Source organism: Sturnira hondurensis, unplaced genomic scaffold (genome assembly GCF_014824575.4).
Source record: "Sturnira hondurensis isolate 20B ecotype Veracruz unplaced genomic scaffold, ASM1482457v3 Scaffold0000780, whole genome shotgun sequence".
In the NCBI taxonomy this organism is placed as follows: domain Eukaryota; kingdom Metazoa; phylum Chordata; class Mammalia; order Chiroptera; family Phyllostomidae; genus Sturnira; species Sturnira hondurensis.
The window spans coordinates 10,586,773-10,601,962 of record NW_028073411.1 but is presented as its reverse complement, the minus strand read 5'-3'; the positions used below and the strand labels follow the sequence as shown (position 1 = coordinate 10,601,962).

The 15,190-nt window shown below is 45.1% G+C and overlaps 1 protein-coding gene across 11 annotated transcripts in view; it reads right to left on the bottom strand.

Annotated features, from left to right (window-relative positions):
- LDB2 (LIM domain binding 2) overlaps positions 1–9,649 on the bottom strand; it is a 337,216-nt gene extending 327,567 nt beyond the window's left edge. For 6 of the 11 annotated variants that reach the window (XM_037045457.1, XM_037045442.1, XM_037045466.1 and 3 more), the window contains exon 1: positions 9,292–9,648. In XM_037045457.1, the coding sequence (XP_036901352.1) occupies positions 9,292–9,423 (132 nt within the window). In that variant the 5' untranslated portion in view covers positions 9,424–9,648. Of the gene's footprint in view, positions 1–9,291 lie in introns of all 11 variants that reach the window. The other 5 variants (XM_037045429.1, XM_037045436.1, XM_037045432.1 and 2 more) reach the window with 2 other exon arrangements.
- Between the last annotated feature and the right edge of the window lie 5,541 nt (positions 9,650–15,190).

The following is a 15,190-nucleotide window of genomic DNA, read 5'->3' as shown; positions in this document are numbered from 1 at the left end:
GCTCGCGGCACAGCGGCGGCGGCCCTTGCTGCACACAGGGCGTTGCCCGTGCATTAGCCGTTCGCTGCCGACCTAAGACTTGGGCTGAGAAAACGAATGTGCGGAAAGTTAAGAAACTTCCCTGAGATCATGTAGCAACCAAGAGGCAAAGCCAGGACTTGGACCCAAATTTTCACTTACTGTAGGTCCCACTTCAGTTCAGATCTTTACATTCTGGGCACATCACTCTTTTTGCTCCAAAGGAGAAAACACGGGTGGAAAAAAATTGTGTGTATTTGCCAACCAGAACACACACAGACAGAGTCTGATTGGAGCAAGCCGCTCTCTCTCTCATGTTCCCGCCACCACCACCATGCAATTAACAAACACAAGGTCGTTACGGACCACAACATCATATACTAATATAACTCCCCATATTTTGTTGTGCAAATCACTTCAAATAAGCTAAGTTACGGTCCTGAGAGCACTATCCTAAAATGCAAAGTGCCCACGGAAATGTAAGGTAGTATCATTCATATCATAATTCATGGCTGTGGGCCCCCAGGTGGACAGATCCAAAGAAGAAGGAGTAGTGGAAATATCAAATGAGAAAAAAAAAAAACACTAGAATGAGCTCACAAATTGTATTTTTAATCAGAACTCAGAGATTCCCAACAGATTTGTAACATGCAGAGGGCAAGATCCTCAGGTCAACCCTCCCTCGGCAGCAGAAACCCCCCTTTTCGGCTTCCTTTTGCGGCAGGTCCGGCCGAGCATCCTACCAGGGAACCCTCACCTGGCTACCCAGCTCACAGGTTCTCTTCCAACTGTAAGTGTAAGTAATTATTGGTAAGACTCAAGGCAGATCCCACTGCCAATCCGGACCGTGCGGGTACAACTTAATTTGCTTTATCCAACAGATACATTTGGCATATCAACTATGCGCTGTGGGGCCCTGGGAGGCAGCCCGAACAAGACAAAGCTGGTCCCCGCCTTCCTGCAGCTTGCCTTCTAAGGAGGACAAGCAGACACTTGAGAAATAAACTACCAGCAAGAAAATATCAGGGGCTATGATTGCTGTCACGGAAACGATCAGGGCGTGCTATAGAAGGTGAGTAGGTAGGGGGCTGATTTTCATCGGGTAGATCAAGGAAGAAAGGCTCTCTGGAACGGGGACATTTACGTTGACCCCTAGAGGAACTACTAAGTGCCGGAGCTCAGCCTCATCGCCTTTATTTTTTTTGAGATTTTTGATTACCTGCAAATAAAGCCAACAGCATGCTACATTCCAGTGCAAATCAGAGCTCTCCATACGTATATGGGTTATTATAGAGGAATCCGTGTGTCCATGCTAGCCCTGAGGGCAAAGGTGTTGCGAGGTGAATGAACTGGGCAAGTTCATGGACCCACAGCAAACCCCCTGTGGCTGGAGTCTCGTGAAAACCTGGCAGGAGAAAAGGCTGGACCATCAGGAAGACGGATCGATAGAGCCTTAAAGCTACAGCGAAGACAGAAACATAGACACCTGGAACAGACAACAGCTGTGGGAGGGGTCAGAGGCCAGGATGAAAGAAAGGGAAGGAGTAGCCATAGCACAGATATGCATTACCCATGGCCAGGACAATGGTGTGGGGACTGCCTGAGGGATGGGGCTGGGTGGAGGCGGGCAAAGGGGAAGAGGACAGAGAACATGCTAATAGCACAAACAATAAAATACGATTTTTAAAGAAGCTACAGAAGAGTTTGAATCACGTTCCAGGTCGAAGGGGAAGCTAGAGAGTGACATTATGTGCTCTGTTCTTCAAAACTACCACCTGGCTGCTTGTGGAGAACAGAGGGCGTAAACGGGGGTCTGCCAAATCTTTCACTCCAGCTGTTCAGTTTTTAATCAGAAGACTAAGACTTCAACTCAGGCTGGTCAAAGTGGGAGTGAAGAGAGGGTTGAGCGTGGCATTCAGGGCCTCCTACAGGGTGGGGCCGCCTCCATCTGGCTCTAGGGGAGCACCTGGCGTGGGGCGTGAGAAGACGCGGCTGCTGGGATGGCCTGTCCACGTGCCTTTGGTTCCTGACCTGCAGGAGGGGAGCCAGAACGCGTGCATCTTGGGCCTGGTGGGCACATCAGTTGAGGAGGTCCATCTTCTCTCCAATAATCAGCAGGCGTTTATATGCAAAGGCCTCTCAGGTCGCTACTAGAGGGTGAGAAGGAAATGTCGCCTCCAAGAAGACACGTGGAGCCGCACGCTGGCTGTTGGTGGGGCTGCCTCTTCGGAGAGTGGGAGCCAGAGCAGGCTGGGGCCGTTCTTTTCCCTCTGTGCCTTTGCCTTCCCCAAGATGCCCAACGGATTGCCCACAAAGGAAGCCAACACTGGTCCAAATTCTAACTCCAATTTAATCTCCTGGCACTTACATGTGAAGGGCGTGGCATCAGCAGGAATGAAATCGTTTCTCTCGCCTTTCCACTACTGCTTAAAACGATGAAAAGACTATCTTCCCCAGCACTCGCCTGAGAAGAGCCCAGCACTGACGGAAACCTAAGTATTTTCTAAGTAAAATAATTAAACTTTTAGATGACGATGCATAATATTCCATTGCAATTCCAGGGAGTCTTCAGATAATGCCACTTCAAGGAATAGAAAAGATATTCATTATTCAACAGGGAGTGTGATTGGGTTCTTTTTTTTTTACTCTGGCTCCATCCTTTGGAATTTTACATGGTTCCTTTGGAAATGAGACATTTGAGAGACAAATAGTCTAATCAAGTTCGGTGGTTGGGGTCAACTTTCCGGCCACTGCCAAAGTAAACCTATCCTAGGGGAAAAAAATGAATGTATTCACCTAATAAATTTCCACACGCGAAACTAGAATCCTAGCTGGTATTTCTTATCTCAAGAGAGGTGCTATAGCAGAGTAGTTACCAGCACAACCCCTAAAACAAAACTCCCGTCTGTGTGACCTGGGACGACTTGCTCCACCCTGTCTCATCAGTAAAGATGCATGTGTTACTAGTACCTGTCTCGGGCGGCGATTATGAGGGTTACATGAGCTGACCTGGAGAAAGCGCTCAGCATTGTGACCAGCAGACAGGAACACTGCACAGATACTGGTGTTGTCACTGTGACTACCTTTCAGAAATGTGTACACCTTTCAGTACGTGCCCCTAATACACCCACACCGCCCTGTGCATTCATCTGTCGTGCGTTCACCTGCCTCGTGAGAGTGGGTTCATACATCTCCCTTCATTACCAGATTGTAAGCTTCCGGATGACAGGAAATGCCTCCATCAGCTCTGTATTTTCAGGCTCTGGTACAGTCGTTGCCAGAAGTATGCGAATTCTTGAAGAATGACGGAATTTTGTTTTAAATGTTAATAATTGCCCATGTTCAGCTGCATGCTGCTAGAATTTATTATTTTTTAAAAACCTAGGATCAAACTAATAAAAAAGAAAAGAAAGAGAAAGGAAGAGGGAAAGAAGGGAGAAAGGGGAAGAAAGAGAAAGAGAGAAAGAGAAAGAAAGAGAGAAAGAGAGAAAGAGAGAAAGAGAGAAAGAAAGAAAGAAAGAAAGAAAGAAAGAAAGAAAGAAAGAAAGAAAGAAAGGAGGGAGGGAGGGAGGGAGGGAGGGAGGGAGGGAGAAAGCAACAGTTATCTTGGTCAGAAAATAACAAAGGCACACGTACTATCTCCATCAGTAGAATATTTTTGTATTTTTAAAGCTCTGTTGTCTGATACTTTCAGAGATTGTTTTCCCAGCTCAATTATGTTTTGAGACCCACCAATCAAATCCAAATAAGAAAGTTTATGAATCTTGTCCTTGACAATGTGTATATACAGTTGAATGTTCGAGATTGTTTGTTTTTATGTTTTGTTTCCTTGTTCAGAAAGGGGGCAGTCTGTGTTCCTTGTGAAAAATGAGTTAATGTGGACAAATGTAATAAAAGGAGATTTATAGCCCTGTTCTCCATACAATTTAAATTAATTTCTTTCTGAAACCCAAACAAAAAGCTAAATGTGTAAAAAATGCATACTGCTTTGTATCCTATATCATAATTTACACACCAAAAAGGGAGAAATGTAACTGTGCATTGATTTTAGGCAGATAAGAATCTGTGTTGAATGTGAGTTGAGGGGGTTTTCTTCTCCCTCTGTGGCCTCCTACGAATAGTTAGTTTGCAGCAATTTTTAATTAAAAACAGTTCCCATAGAAAGAAAATGGAAAGAAAAAAAAAGACCTCAGGAAAATAAAATCCACACAAGAGTCCTGCAGGGTGTTTTCTGAGGCCAAGTGGAGATCTTGAAAAATAAGAGTTTGCAAGTTCTCATTTTTAAAACTGCACTTTTGGTTTCATTTAACATTTTCAAAATAGCTCTCCTTACCACTGCCACCCCCCTCCCCCCACCCCTTACCGACCCCCTTCAAAAAACTGGGAAAGTTCTGTGTTTAGCACTGAACTGAAAATCATTCATATGCCTCAGAGTAGCAGCAACATTTTTCTTTCTAAATTTCTACGGGAAAAAATTTCCAAGTTATCACAAAGCATTTTTCATTTCCCCCCCCCCCATCCAAAATACCTAACCTCGTTGTAACTAGACTCCATCTGAACATCAATGATCCTGAGCCATTCCATGAATAAACATGATGTTACAACTGGAAACCGTGGGACTGAACTATGTAAAAATGAAGCCTGAAGAAAAGACTGGGAACCCCCACCCCCTTCCACATTGTCCCCAGGGAGTTTGAGAATTGAGCTGAGAAGGGGTGAAAAGCAGCAAGTTTAAATTCCAAGGTCTTCAGCCATTGTTAACGTTCCTATTAAACCCTGTAAAACTAAAAACTGTAATTCTAATAAAATCCTGGTGTGTGCAGCTTCCAATTGCAATCAGTTTTCTCTTCTGGAGTGAGGCATGTAATACTGATAAAAGAAAAAAAACTCCCAGGAGGGAAGAAACACAGATGGAACCCACCCTTCTCTGACGTTTGCGTATTTTATTCAAATGAGCATCCTGACAACATGAGAAAATATACTTAAAAACATCTTCACTAAAATGGAGACATTTTTTATCATTTGAATGAGGAAATGGCACAGGAAAGTTGTCAACAACAGGATGTTTATAACTTTACTTGATTAAAGTTTTTAAATTCTGTAACGATCCAACATTATTAGTTAAACCCCTTCACTACGAAGGTCCCTATGGTGTGCCCCTATTTTCCCTATATTTTCATCTCATAGCACAAACCTCAGGAAATGAAAAAAAAACAGTTTCTGTTATTTTTGAAACTCTTTACAAAACAAATTCTGAACTCTGTGGAACACATTTTTGTATCCTATCTGAGGTGCTCTGGTGTGCAGGATTCAACTATGCAACTGCGTGGTTGTGTTCTTCCGAGGTACATTCGGCTCAGCAAGCCCATTCTAGTGCTCGAATTTGGAAAGACACTAGGTCAATTCACGGTGGCACATGCAACAGAAAAGCAAATGCCTTCCCGCTGACTGGGAATTGCGGTGACCAACAGCGTGACACAAATTTCAGCATCTCTCTTAACTTCATTTAAAAAGGGGGCAAACACCCACCCATTTCTTTATGAAATTCCACTGAGATTCTGATGTGGCAAAGACATTCTATTTGCCAGAACTGCCGACAGCATTTAAAACTTCGTTTTTGTTTTTGTTTACTTTGCGATCCATCCATATTCCTTTAAAAAGAGTTGAGGTTCTTAATCTCTTAGACCCTTGCTTTCTTTTGCCACGAAGACTAGGGATCTAAATGACCTCATGATAAAATAGGTGCAGAGAATGTGGGGGGCACTTTCAGGGGAGTGGGAAGCAGATGCCAATGGCAGCTTCGGGAGTTGCCACACCCCCAAGGACATCGCACTTGTGTTTCTCGGGCAAGGTGCTAATAATTTCAACACCAGAGTTCTCAGACTCTCTCTCCCCTTGCATGTATTCCATCATGGACCCATGGGCTAGTTAAATGTTTACTGAGCACTGACTTGGCCCCAGGAACTCCTTGCTCCAAGGGCTAGCTTTCAACAAGACTGGCAGGGCCTCTGTCTTCAACATTTCCACCGTCATTACCCAGATTGTTTGAGGACCGTTTATGATTTTGAACTAAATACCAGGAGCAGAGAACCCATGTCTGTGCTCCTTATTCTAGTTCACAATACGTTCTCGCACCCAAGAAAAGCAAACCGGGGACTGGGTGGCATCACTTTTTTAACTCCTGGGCATTGCAGGAAATTTGCAGATGAGGAACCAAGATCCATACCAACCAGTTAGTAAATGACAGAAACAAATTCGAAACAAGATTAATGCCCAGTCTAATGCTCTTTAAACTCAAACTACCCAGCCTCTGAAGGGCTTTGATTTGACTTCACTGGAAGACATGCATAAATCCCCAGGAGAGAATGCCCTGGGGGTCCGCAATGAAAGGGGAGCAGAGAAACACCAGGGTTCTTCTCAACTTTCTTTCCTTTCCATAAAGAAGGAAGGTGCCAGGAAATTTCTCTGGACTTGATTACAATTTATTCATCACAAAAGGACGAGCTACATGCCTTTCTAGCCAAGCCCATGTTCAAAGGGACTGGGGAGTTGAGAACATTCCCCATGTGTGCGTGTGGGGCTGGTATTGAGCCAAGGAAACAATAGAAGGTAACACAGGACCCGGAGCCGGGAGAGAGAGGAGAGAGGTCGAGTCTCTCTTTCCCAAAAATGGTTGGATGCATTGGTTAAATTCTCAGTGTAATTGCTCAACAATCTATTTGATTTTGTGTGTGAATAAATTGGTAACCCTTGCTGCATATTACTGTATTTTATCCTGACCAATCTCTCCCTGGGTCAGAACAACTCTATCATAAATAATCATCTCTGGGAAAGGCACAAAAGTGTAACTTTTTCATGAAAAGTTATTTGTTTCTAAATATTTTTTCCAATCACAAACCATAATTCAAATTTAATGTGAATATTTAAATACCTTAGGGGCGATCATGTGATTCTCTCCTTTTTGCATATACAATGAAAAAAATGGATGGCCTTGGGTTCTGACATTACTTACTGCTTGGCCAAGAAAAAGGAAGTATCAGTCATTACTTGATCAATTAAAGAAAAGATCTTAATTATAGGGGGTAAATGCTCAAGGTTGACTCTGGAACACACCAAAAGAAGAAAGAGTTCAGAGCGCTTTTCTGTCCCAGCCAGAGAGGTTTATGTCAGTTTTCAAGACTCATCATAGCAAACTTCCCTCTCCAGGTTCTTGAGTTATGAAGCAGTTTTTTTTTTTTTTTTAACTCAAGAGGAAATCTTTAAAAGTAATACCCACAATGCAAAGGTTAGGAATACCTGAGCTGAGCTCTCAATAAATAAATAAATAAATAAAAAGGTAATGATGTGACTTTTTTTTAAACATACCATAAATGGAGGGCTTTTCGAAGGTTTTCTCTCACATGTGAAATAAAAGTGGGGACCCTGGTATACCCTGAAGGTTCGGATGAGGCTGGATGGAGGAGTCTCCCAGACAGAGCTGCCAGCTCCGCCCCGGCCAAGTGGTCAGTAAGGGGCACCAGGGGACACGGACACCAGAGGAACCCGCCTTCCGCCCTAACCAAGGAGGACAGGAGAAACAGCCTCATTCTGCAGCTCCCCCAAAACTTTCCAAAATGTGAAGGGGACACAGGTTATTTTTAAATCCTGTTGTTGCTCTTCAAGAATTGAGCCATAATGGCTCCTGGTCTCTTTTTCAACTGGTCATGACTCTAAGACATGTTTTGCCCCAAATTTATATGGCAATTAATGTGTGCATGAACCTGAAGACATGTTTAATCCTAATTCTGAAAGCAGGCGACGAGAGCCAACAGTTTAGGATTCCAACACCCAGTTGCCAGGTCTGCATGAACTACACAAACTGTAACACACAACTACACACAAAACAACACACACAAATGTCACTTCCTGCCAAAAACTCGCCACTCTAAGCAAAACAGTTTATACTTCTGCAAAGCTACTGACTTCCAGGGAAAGCGACAGTTCCATCATTCACAATTAGCATCTAGGAGGTATTAACATATGAAGAACACAGCAGTGATAAAGACAACCTAGTTTAAAAAAACCAAAAACATCAGTCCTTGTGCAGCAGTGGGCCAATCAGAAAGCAGGTCACATCTTGCTCGCTGTATTAAATACAGGCAACGCCAGGGAGCCTCCAGGGTTCTCTTGACAGTTCGTGCTAGTGTGTCTTGTTTTACCACAGGACCTTTGCTGGATTCCCTTCCAGAGCTGAGAGTCAGTCTCCAATCTCACATTCCACCAGAGCTATTCTCTGAAAGCTCGTTGCATGCACACTCCGGGTATTTGGTCTTTACAGAGAAGAGGGAACCCCCAGTGATTTTTACTTCCTAAAGTAACTTTGCTGCACCTATAACAAACTCCTTCTCACAACACTTCAACACAAAGCCCCAACTTCCAGGCAAAGGGACTGCTCAGGAGGAGCAGGACCTGCCAGCTGAGCCAGCACAGAAGAAAAGTCGACTGGCATTAAATATTTAAATTGCAGGAGGCAGCCCGGAGTTTTGCATTTAGAAAGTTCTGAAAGTGCTGTTCTCTCGGCTCCCAGAGTTGCCCACCCGGGAGAATGAGGCTCCCTCTCTCCAGGCAGAAAATCACAAATATGCAAAAACTCAAGTTGGCTTGAATGTTGAGTCAGCTCCTGGGGAAGGTAGAGCCCTCAGGAGACACTCCCATCTCGGACAGGACAGAGTCAAGAACCCCCGTGCCCCAAGCAACTGGGTTCTGAATTTAACAAGGCAATCTATAAACATGTGCCCCCTCCCACTCCAGGCTAGTTCTGAAAAGTACACAGGGTACCCTCCTCTGCCCCCTCCATTTCAATTTGGACGACTTTAAAAAATGAATGCAGGTCCAGGCTGACTTCCTCTGGAATTTGTTAAAAATTATTTTGCCAGATGCAAATGATCACCAAATCCCTTGGAATTATATCTCAAGACACGCTCACGGGACTGACCCAGAGCCTGCAAACCCCAGAGTTCTGGGACAGCAGCATTTCTGGGGACCCAGCGATCGAGTCAAGTGCTGGGTTGTCTATTTCCAGATTCCAGCAGAAACTGCCCAGCTCCAAGAGTTGCTGTGCTTGGAAACCCAGCGTTCAAACTAGTGGATTCACCCTGGCGCTCATTTCCACATACGTGGTAGTATCAAGTGGGACACTTCCCACAGAATTCAGCCGGCCACCCTGGGAAAACCCCGTGCACCATTTCATAAAAAAGACACAGGAGCACACAAGCCCAAGGTTGAAGTACTTACCTCTGTGCGAGACTGCAGTCTCTTGTTCATCTCGTAGATTCGGTACTCTGGCTGTACCATGTATGGTGTATGTCTCCTATAAAATGGGCCGAAAGGAGAAGAATAGAAGGGGTCATGGGGCGTGCTGGACATCTTGCCTGCTTGTCGAAAATCAAGCTCAACAGAGTGTCAGTAACGTCCATGCAGAGCACATGGGCTGCGTTCTTCGCAGTACAAAGTAGACGCACGCACACGCGCTCACACACACACACAGCGGCAGGCAAGGCAGGCAGGCAGGCTGAGCACACTGGCTTCGATCTGCTCCCGGAGCCCTCTATAGCGAGCTGGAGAGGAGCGGAGCCAGGGGAGGAGGGAGGGCGGGTGGAGGAAGGAGGGAGGCAGGGAGGGAGGGCGAGCAGGGAGAGGGAGCTAGCAAGAGCTCCGGGAGGAGGGAGGGAGGGAGGGAAGGAAGGAAGGAGGGAGGGAGGGAGGGAGGGAGAGGAGCCGGATAGCTTCAGGCACCACTGCTTGTTTTTAAAGAAGCAGTTTGTGGAGAGGTCACTTCCTGTCCACGCTGTAGACTAGTTCAAAAATACAATTCTCCTCACGGTCTGACAGAGGTCTAAGGTTTGGTTTTAATTTTTTTCCTCCAGCCAGGACCCTTCACAATCTGATTGCCGAGCTTGTTAGCATATAGGTGGTTCAGGGGGCTGCCTGAGCCACTCACCCCTGACAGCCACACTGTTGCAAGGCATCAGAATGTGACTGCTACAACACACAGAAACACGCACCCCCCTGCGGTCCCCCACGCGTGAGCTGGTGATTCACTCACAAGTGAAGACTTCCCTCTGCACTAACCTCCCCCTGTAGTTGTGTTTCTACTTACTGGTGCTCCAAGAGCTGGTCCTAGCTTTGCCTTACAAGCCCTCCTCACTCCCACCCCTCCCAAATCACCCTTCCTCTTCTTGGCCCCACCCCTCCTCCAAGGCTTCCTTCAAGCAGGTTTAAGGGGTCTTGGATTCAAGTTGCCTAAACATTTTCAAGTGAAAACAATGATTGGTAATGTGGAATGCCTGAGGTACACTCATGGAGCAATGGACTTTTTTTTCCCCAGGAGGATGAAAAAAAAAATCCCCAATAGCAGACCTCCCAATAAGAGAGAAAAAGCAAGAAGAAAACTTCCACAAAACTGACCATGGAAAATTCGGTTCAGTGCAAAATTACAAATAGTTGAATGGCTCATCCCCAAACAACATGTCCAACTCTGGTGGAGTTGGGTCTTTATTTTCCAAGATTGGTCAAGTATATAAATGTTTTCCCAAATGTGCTATATGGTAACGGGAAGAAAACTGCCCACGGGAGGGAAAAGAATCTCTGTAGAGAATGAAATTATCTGTATAGCCATCGGATTCTGCTGGGGCCAATGATAACCAGATCCATACCCCTAAACAAGGCTCAGACACAGAAAATGGAAATGTATTGAGCTAATACCTAGCTAGGTCAGTAGTATTAAGGAGAAAAAGCAAAGACCACCAAAAGCAAGAAGCATGCAAGACCTGAATGTAAATGCATGCAAATGAGACATTTCTTCTTTCCAATAAGCAGATTAATTAACTTTCTGCCCCACTCACGGCTGGGGGTATCACCAAGTCACTAGCCAACTGGGGATAAGGTATTGCTAATTCTGCAATTTCCACTCTTAAGAATACTCAGGCATAGAGATGCCCCCAAATCACTGTCCTCCTTGGTCCCTTTCCATGATTGACCAAAGCGTTTGCAGAGTCCACCCAAAGGTCCAGGGCAGTCCAACACAACCCCGGGGCTTGCCAGGATCAGCTGAGGGAGGCACTGTGCTGAGGCTGCTGGAACTCACTGGAGAAGACCCTGAGGCAGGCCAGCGTGCTTGGTTTCAGGTTTCACGACAAATCCGAAAGCTGGAGCAGATTTGCTGCAAGGTTTGTCAAAACACACAACCTTCCAAAGACAGGATTTCAAATAAATTTGGCGTGATTTATGCTTTGGAATGATGACCACTGCAAAACCTAATGGTTCCCTGTGTTTAAATCCCTACACTAGAGACCTTTCCAAGAGCTTAGTGCCTGCCTGGGTTTGTGTTTACCCGGCTGTTTCAGCACAAGAATCAAAGTAACACCTAGCAGGTGTGCGAAGCCCAATATTGATCGAAAAAAGGAAAAGCTCAAAAATCCATTTAGGGAACCCCTCTCTGAATGAAGTTAAGCTTTTTTTTAAGATTTTTATTTATTTATCTTTAGAGGGGAAGGGAAGGAGAGAAGGAGAGAAATATCAATGTACGGTTGCCTTTTGTGAGTCCCCTGCTGAAAACTGGCCTGCAACCCAGGCATGTGCCCTGACTGGGAATCGAACTGAGATCATGTGGTTCTCAGGCTCGCACTCAATCCACTGAGCTACCCCAGCCAGGGCTAAAGTTAAGTTTTTCATTTACTAATTCTTTCAGACTATCCCACGTTATAATTGGAAATATTCCTTCTTGTTAATAGCTAATGCAAATTCAGAAACACCCAAGACTTTATAATGCTTGGTCTATGTTTTTTTCTCAACCCTCTTACTCCACAAGTCTCCAAACCCGTGTTCCTGCCCCCAGATTCCCAATTCACTTCTGACTGGGATTCGTCCGATCAGAATGTTCACTGTAGAAAAGGGAAATTGATCACGTCCCACGTATTCCCTTCAGTGTTTCCCTGCTGCACGTAGGAAAACATCCGAACTCCTTAGTAGGCATCACAGAGCTAAGGAGTTCTCTGTCTCTCTCTGCACCACCCCACCCCCCATGTCTCCACGTCTGATTCTCTGTCTGTATCCAACACAACACACACACACACACACACACACACAATTAATTAGCTACATATGATCTTTCTGAAGTTACAATCTCATTCCACAAATGTATGCTTTTGTTCCTTGTTTATCTGGAATGTCCTGCTCATCCTTCTGTCCAATTAGCTTGTCTCCTCCCCTGTGAACCTTCTTTCACACCCATTGGTTAAGTCCAAGGTTCCACAGCTCTGCCTCTCACTGTGGCTGTGGGCACAGGTTATAGTACCAGCCTGGTACGCATTTCAACCTTGGTTCCACCACATACTTGCCCTGGAAACTTGAGCAAGTGACTGGACCTGTTTGTACCTCAGTCCCCTCATTTTTTATAATCAAGGACAATGATAGTAACAATCCATAAGATTGTTGCAAAAAAATTAGACGAAACACCATCCTAGGATATTTTAGAAGCCACACGTGAATGCTCAATGATGTGATTCTTTCTTACCAAATGTAGTTGACCCTTGAACACGTTCAGCATTAGGAATGGCAGACCCCCAGGAAGCTGAGAGTCTGTGTACAACTTTTGACTCTCCAGTCAGCCCTATACATCCGCCAGTCCAACCAACAGTGGACATAAAACAGTATTTTTGCATTCCAACGGTGGGCTTACAATAGCAAACAGAAAATGCTGCTTGGGAGCCTGCAGATTCGAAACCCATCGATATGAAGGGCTGACAGTATTTACTGGGGGGGAAATCATGTATCAATGCACTCGTGCAGTTCAAACCTGGGTTGTTCAAGGGTCAAATGTAAATGCTTCGGCGCTAAGGAACATGGGGAGGTCAAGGTGAACACAGCAGATAAACTCTCTGCTTTCCTGTCCCCTGCAACCAGGTTGGGGCTGGGAAGAGACTATGTAGAACCAATAAGCATCTGGGAACCTAATTTCAAATTGCAGTGAGTGCCGTGAGGGCAATAAGTAGAAGGAAGAGACGGAAAATAGTTCACCCCTTCGGGTCATCAGTGCATCTTCTGTATTCTTCTGTCAGAGAATTCCCACGCAAACACGGTGATTGCTGTCATTTGTGAAGTACTTACTGTGTGGCAGACGCTGTGCGGTGTGGTTTCCACAGATACTCTTTGTTAATCTCACAATAAACCAATATGAATGATTTAATTGCTCTTCCCATTTTACAGACACAGAAACTGAGGCATTGAGCGGTTAAGAAACTTCTTCAAGGTCATAGAATTAGTAAGCGAGAGAGACAAGATTCACAGCAGTCTGCCTGGGTCTTAAGCTCAGGTTCATCCTCATCTTTAGGGCATCTCTGCTCTCTGTCCCTAGTGGTCAGAGTAGAACTGAGCCCACAGTAGGTACTCAAGCCATCCGTGCCCCATTAAACAGAAAAACAGGCAAGAAGACGAAGTGGCTCTGATCATTAGGATCTTGTTCTTTCTCTGGCTTCATTTCAGACGTCCATTGTCCCCAGCGCCCACTTCCACCCATTATCCTTGAAGCCTTGCCAAACTGCTCCCGGCATTTCTTTCCTTTGTTCGGAACCTTCTGATGTGCACTCCAGAAGCTGCCCCACTGCCGTTTAATCCTCCGTCCCTTCAGGTTACCTGCTTGGTTTTGCCACTAGTCTGTCTGTCCTGCTTCCTTGCTTCTGGAGGGACCAGCTATGCGTTGTCTTCTTCTCCCTCAGGACTGAGCCTGAGGAGAGAAACAAATGAAGTGTTCCTTGTAAGCCTGCAGATCCTGTCCTTTGGGAAACCACAGAGAAAGCCATGAGTCGCATTTGTATCCCATAAGCGAATGAGCAGGCCTAACCCCATGTGACAGTTCCTTGACCTCCAAAGCCGGGACCAAGCTGGTTGACATATAATTTTGCATGTTGAGTATTGAATACGCTCCCCAAACAGCTCATCTTGCTATATTTAGCTGAGGTGTAACCCAAGGAAAAGTGTTTATTTTTCCTTTAATTTGAAATGCTTGCCAACGGCTCACAAAAATCTGGAATTTCACATAAAACCCAGACTTTCATCTTCTCTGGAAAAATCATAAGCCAGGGCATCCCTGGGCCCCATCACTGCCTGCACAGCGCACAACAGGATGCCCTGAGCCCTGACTCTCACTGCTTGTCGGTCTACCACGGCCTTCACCAGCCCACGTCCCTAATTTTCATTGACGTTCCTGGTCCCTTTAGGTATTTAACTCATTGTCCCTTTCCTCGATCTGTACAACTGCACTCTTCCCAATTCCTTCCAGCAAGCTCTATTTGCTTCAGAAAGCTAGCTTCCTCCCCCTCTTCAATTCCCCTTCTCTGCCCTTCCTTACCTGTTTCTTCACCCTGCGTTTTTCTTTCTGCCTCTTCATTTAATAATGAACTTAACCAACAACTGTGTGGAAAACACAGCTGAGATGTGGCAGGGGCATAAAGATAAAGACACAGCTGCTCTCAAGAGACTTAGAGGCAGGCAAACTGCTTCCTTCCTTCACAAATATATACAAGTATATTGAGCCCTTACTTTGTACTAAGCACAATGCCAGGTGCTGGGAATAGAGCAAAAGGAAACACAAAGCTAATCTCCAGCCCTGGGGTCTTTATAGTAGAGGGGCAGTTCTAGAATAATCTTCCAGAGGACAAACTTTGAAGCCTCACTTACTTGGCTTGGTTCTTGAATCCTGCATGTAGCTGTGTGTCCTTGGGCACTCAACCTCTCTGTGCTTCAGTTTTCTGACCTGTAAAATGGGGCTAATAACAATCCTATGGTTCCTACGAGCATTAAATAAATTAATACATGTAAATTGACTGGAACAGTGTTTTGCATTTACTAAGTGTTCACACTTGTTACTATTAGAAGAGATGGCAGGCATAATATGGTAAGCATTTTCAAACTTATAAATGCAATGTTAATTTACAAAGAGACTTCGAGGAAGAAAGGCATCGCTCAAACTAGTTAAATCAAGGAAGGCCTCACAGAGGAGGTGGCATTTGTGCTTATCGTGAAAGGATCTGTCAGAGAGACAAAGACGAAAGTCTGATAAAAGCCATGCAAAGCAGAACAGGCAATATGAAAATGAACATGTTTGACATCAAGCAAAATCGAGAAACTTTGCAAA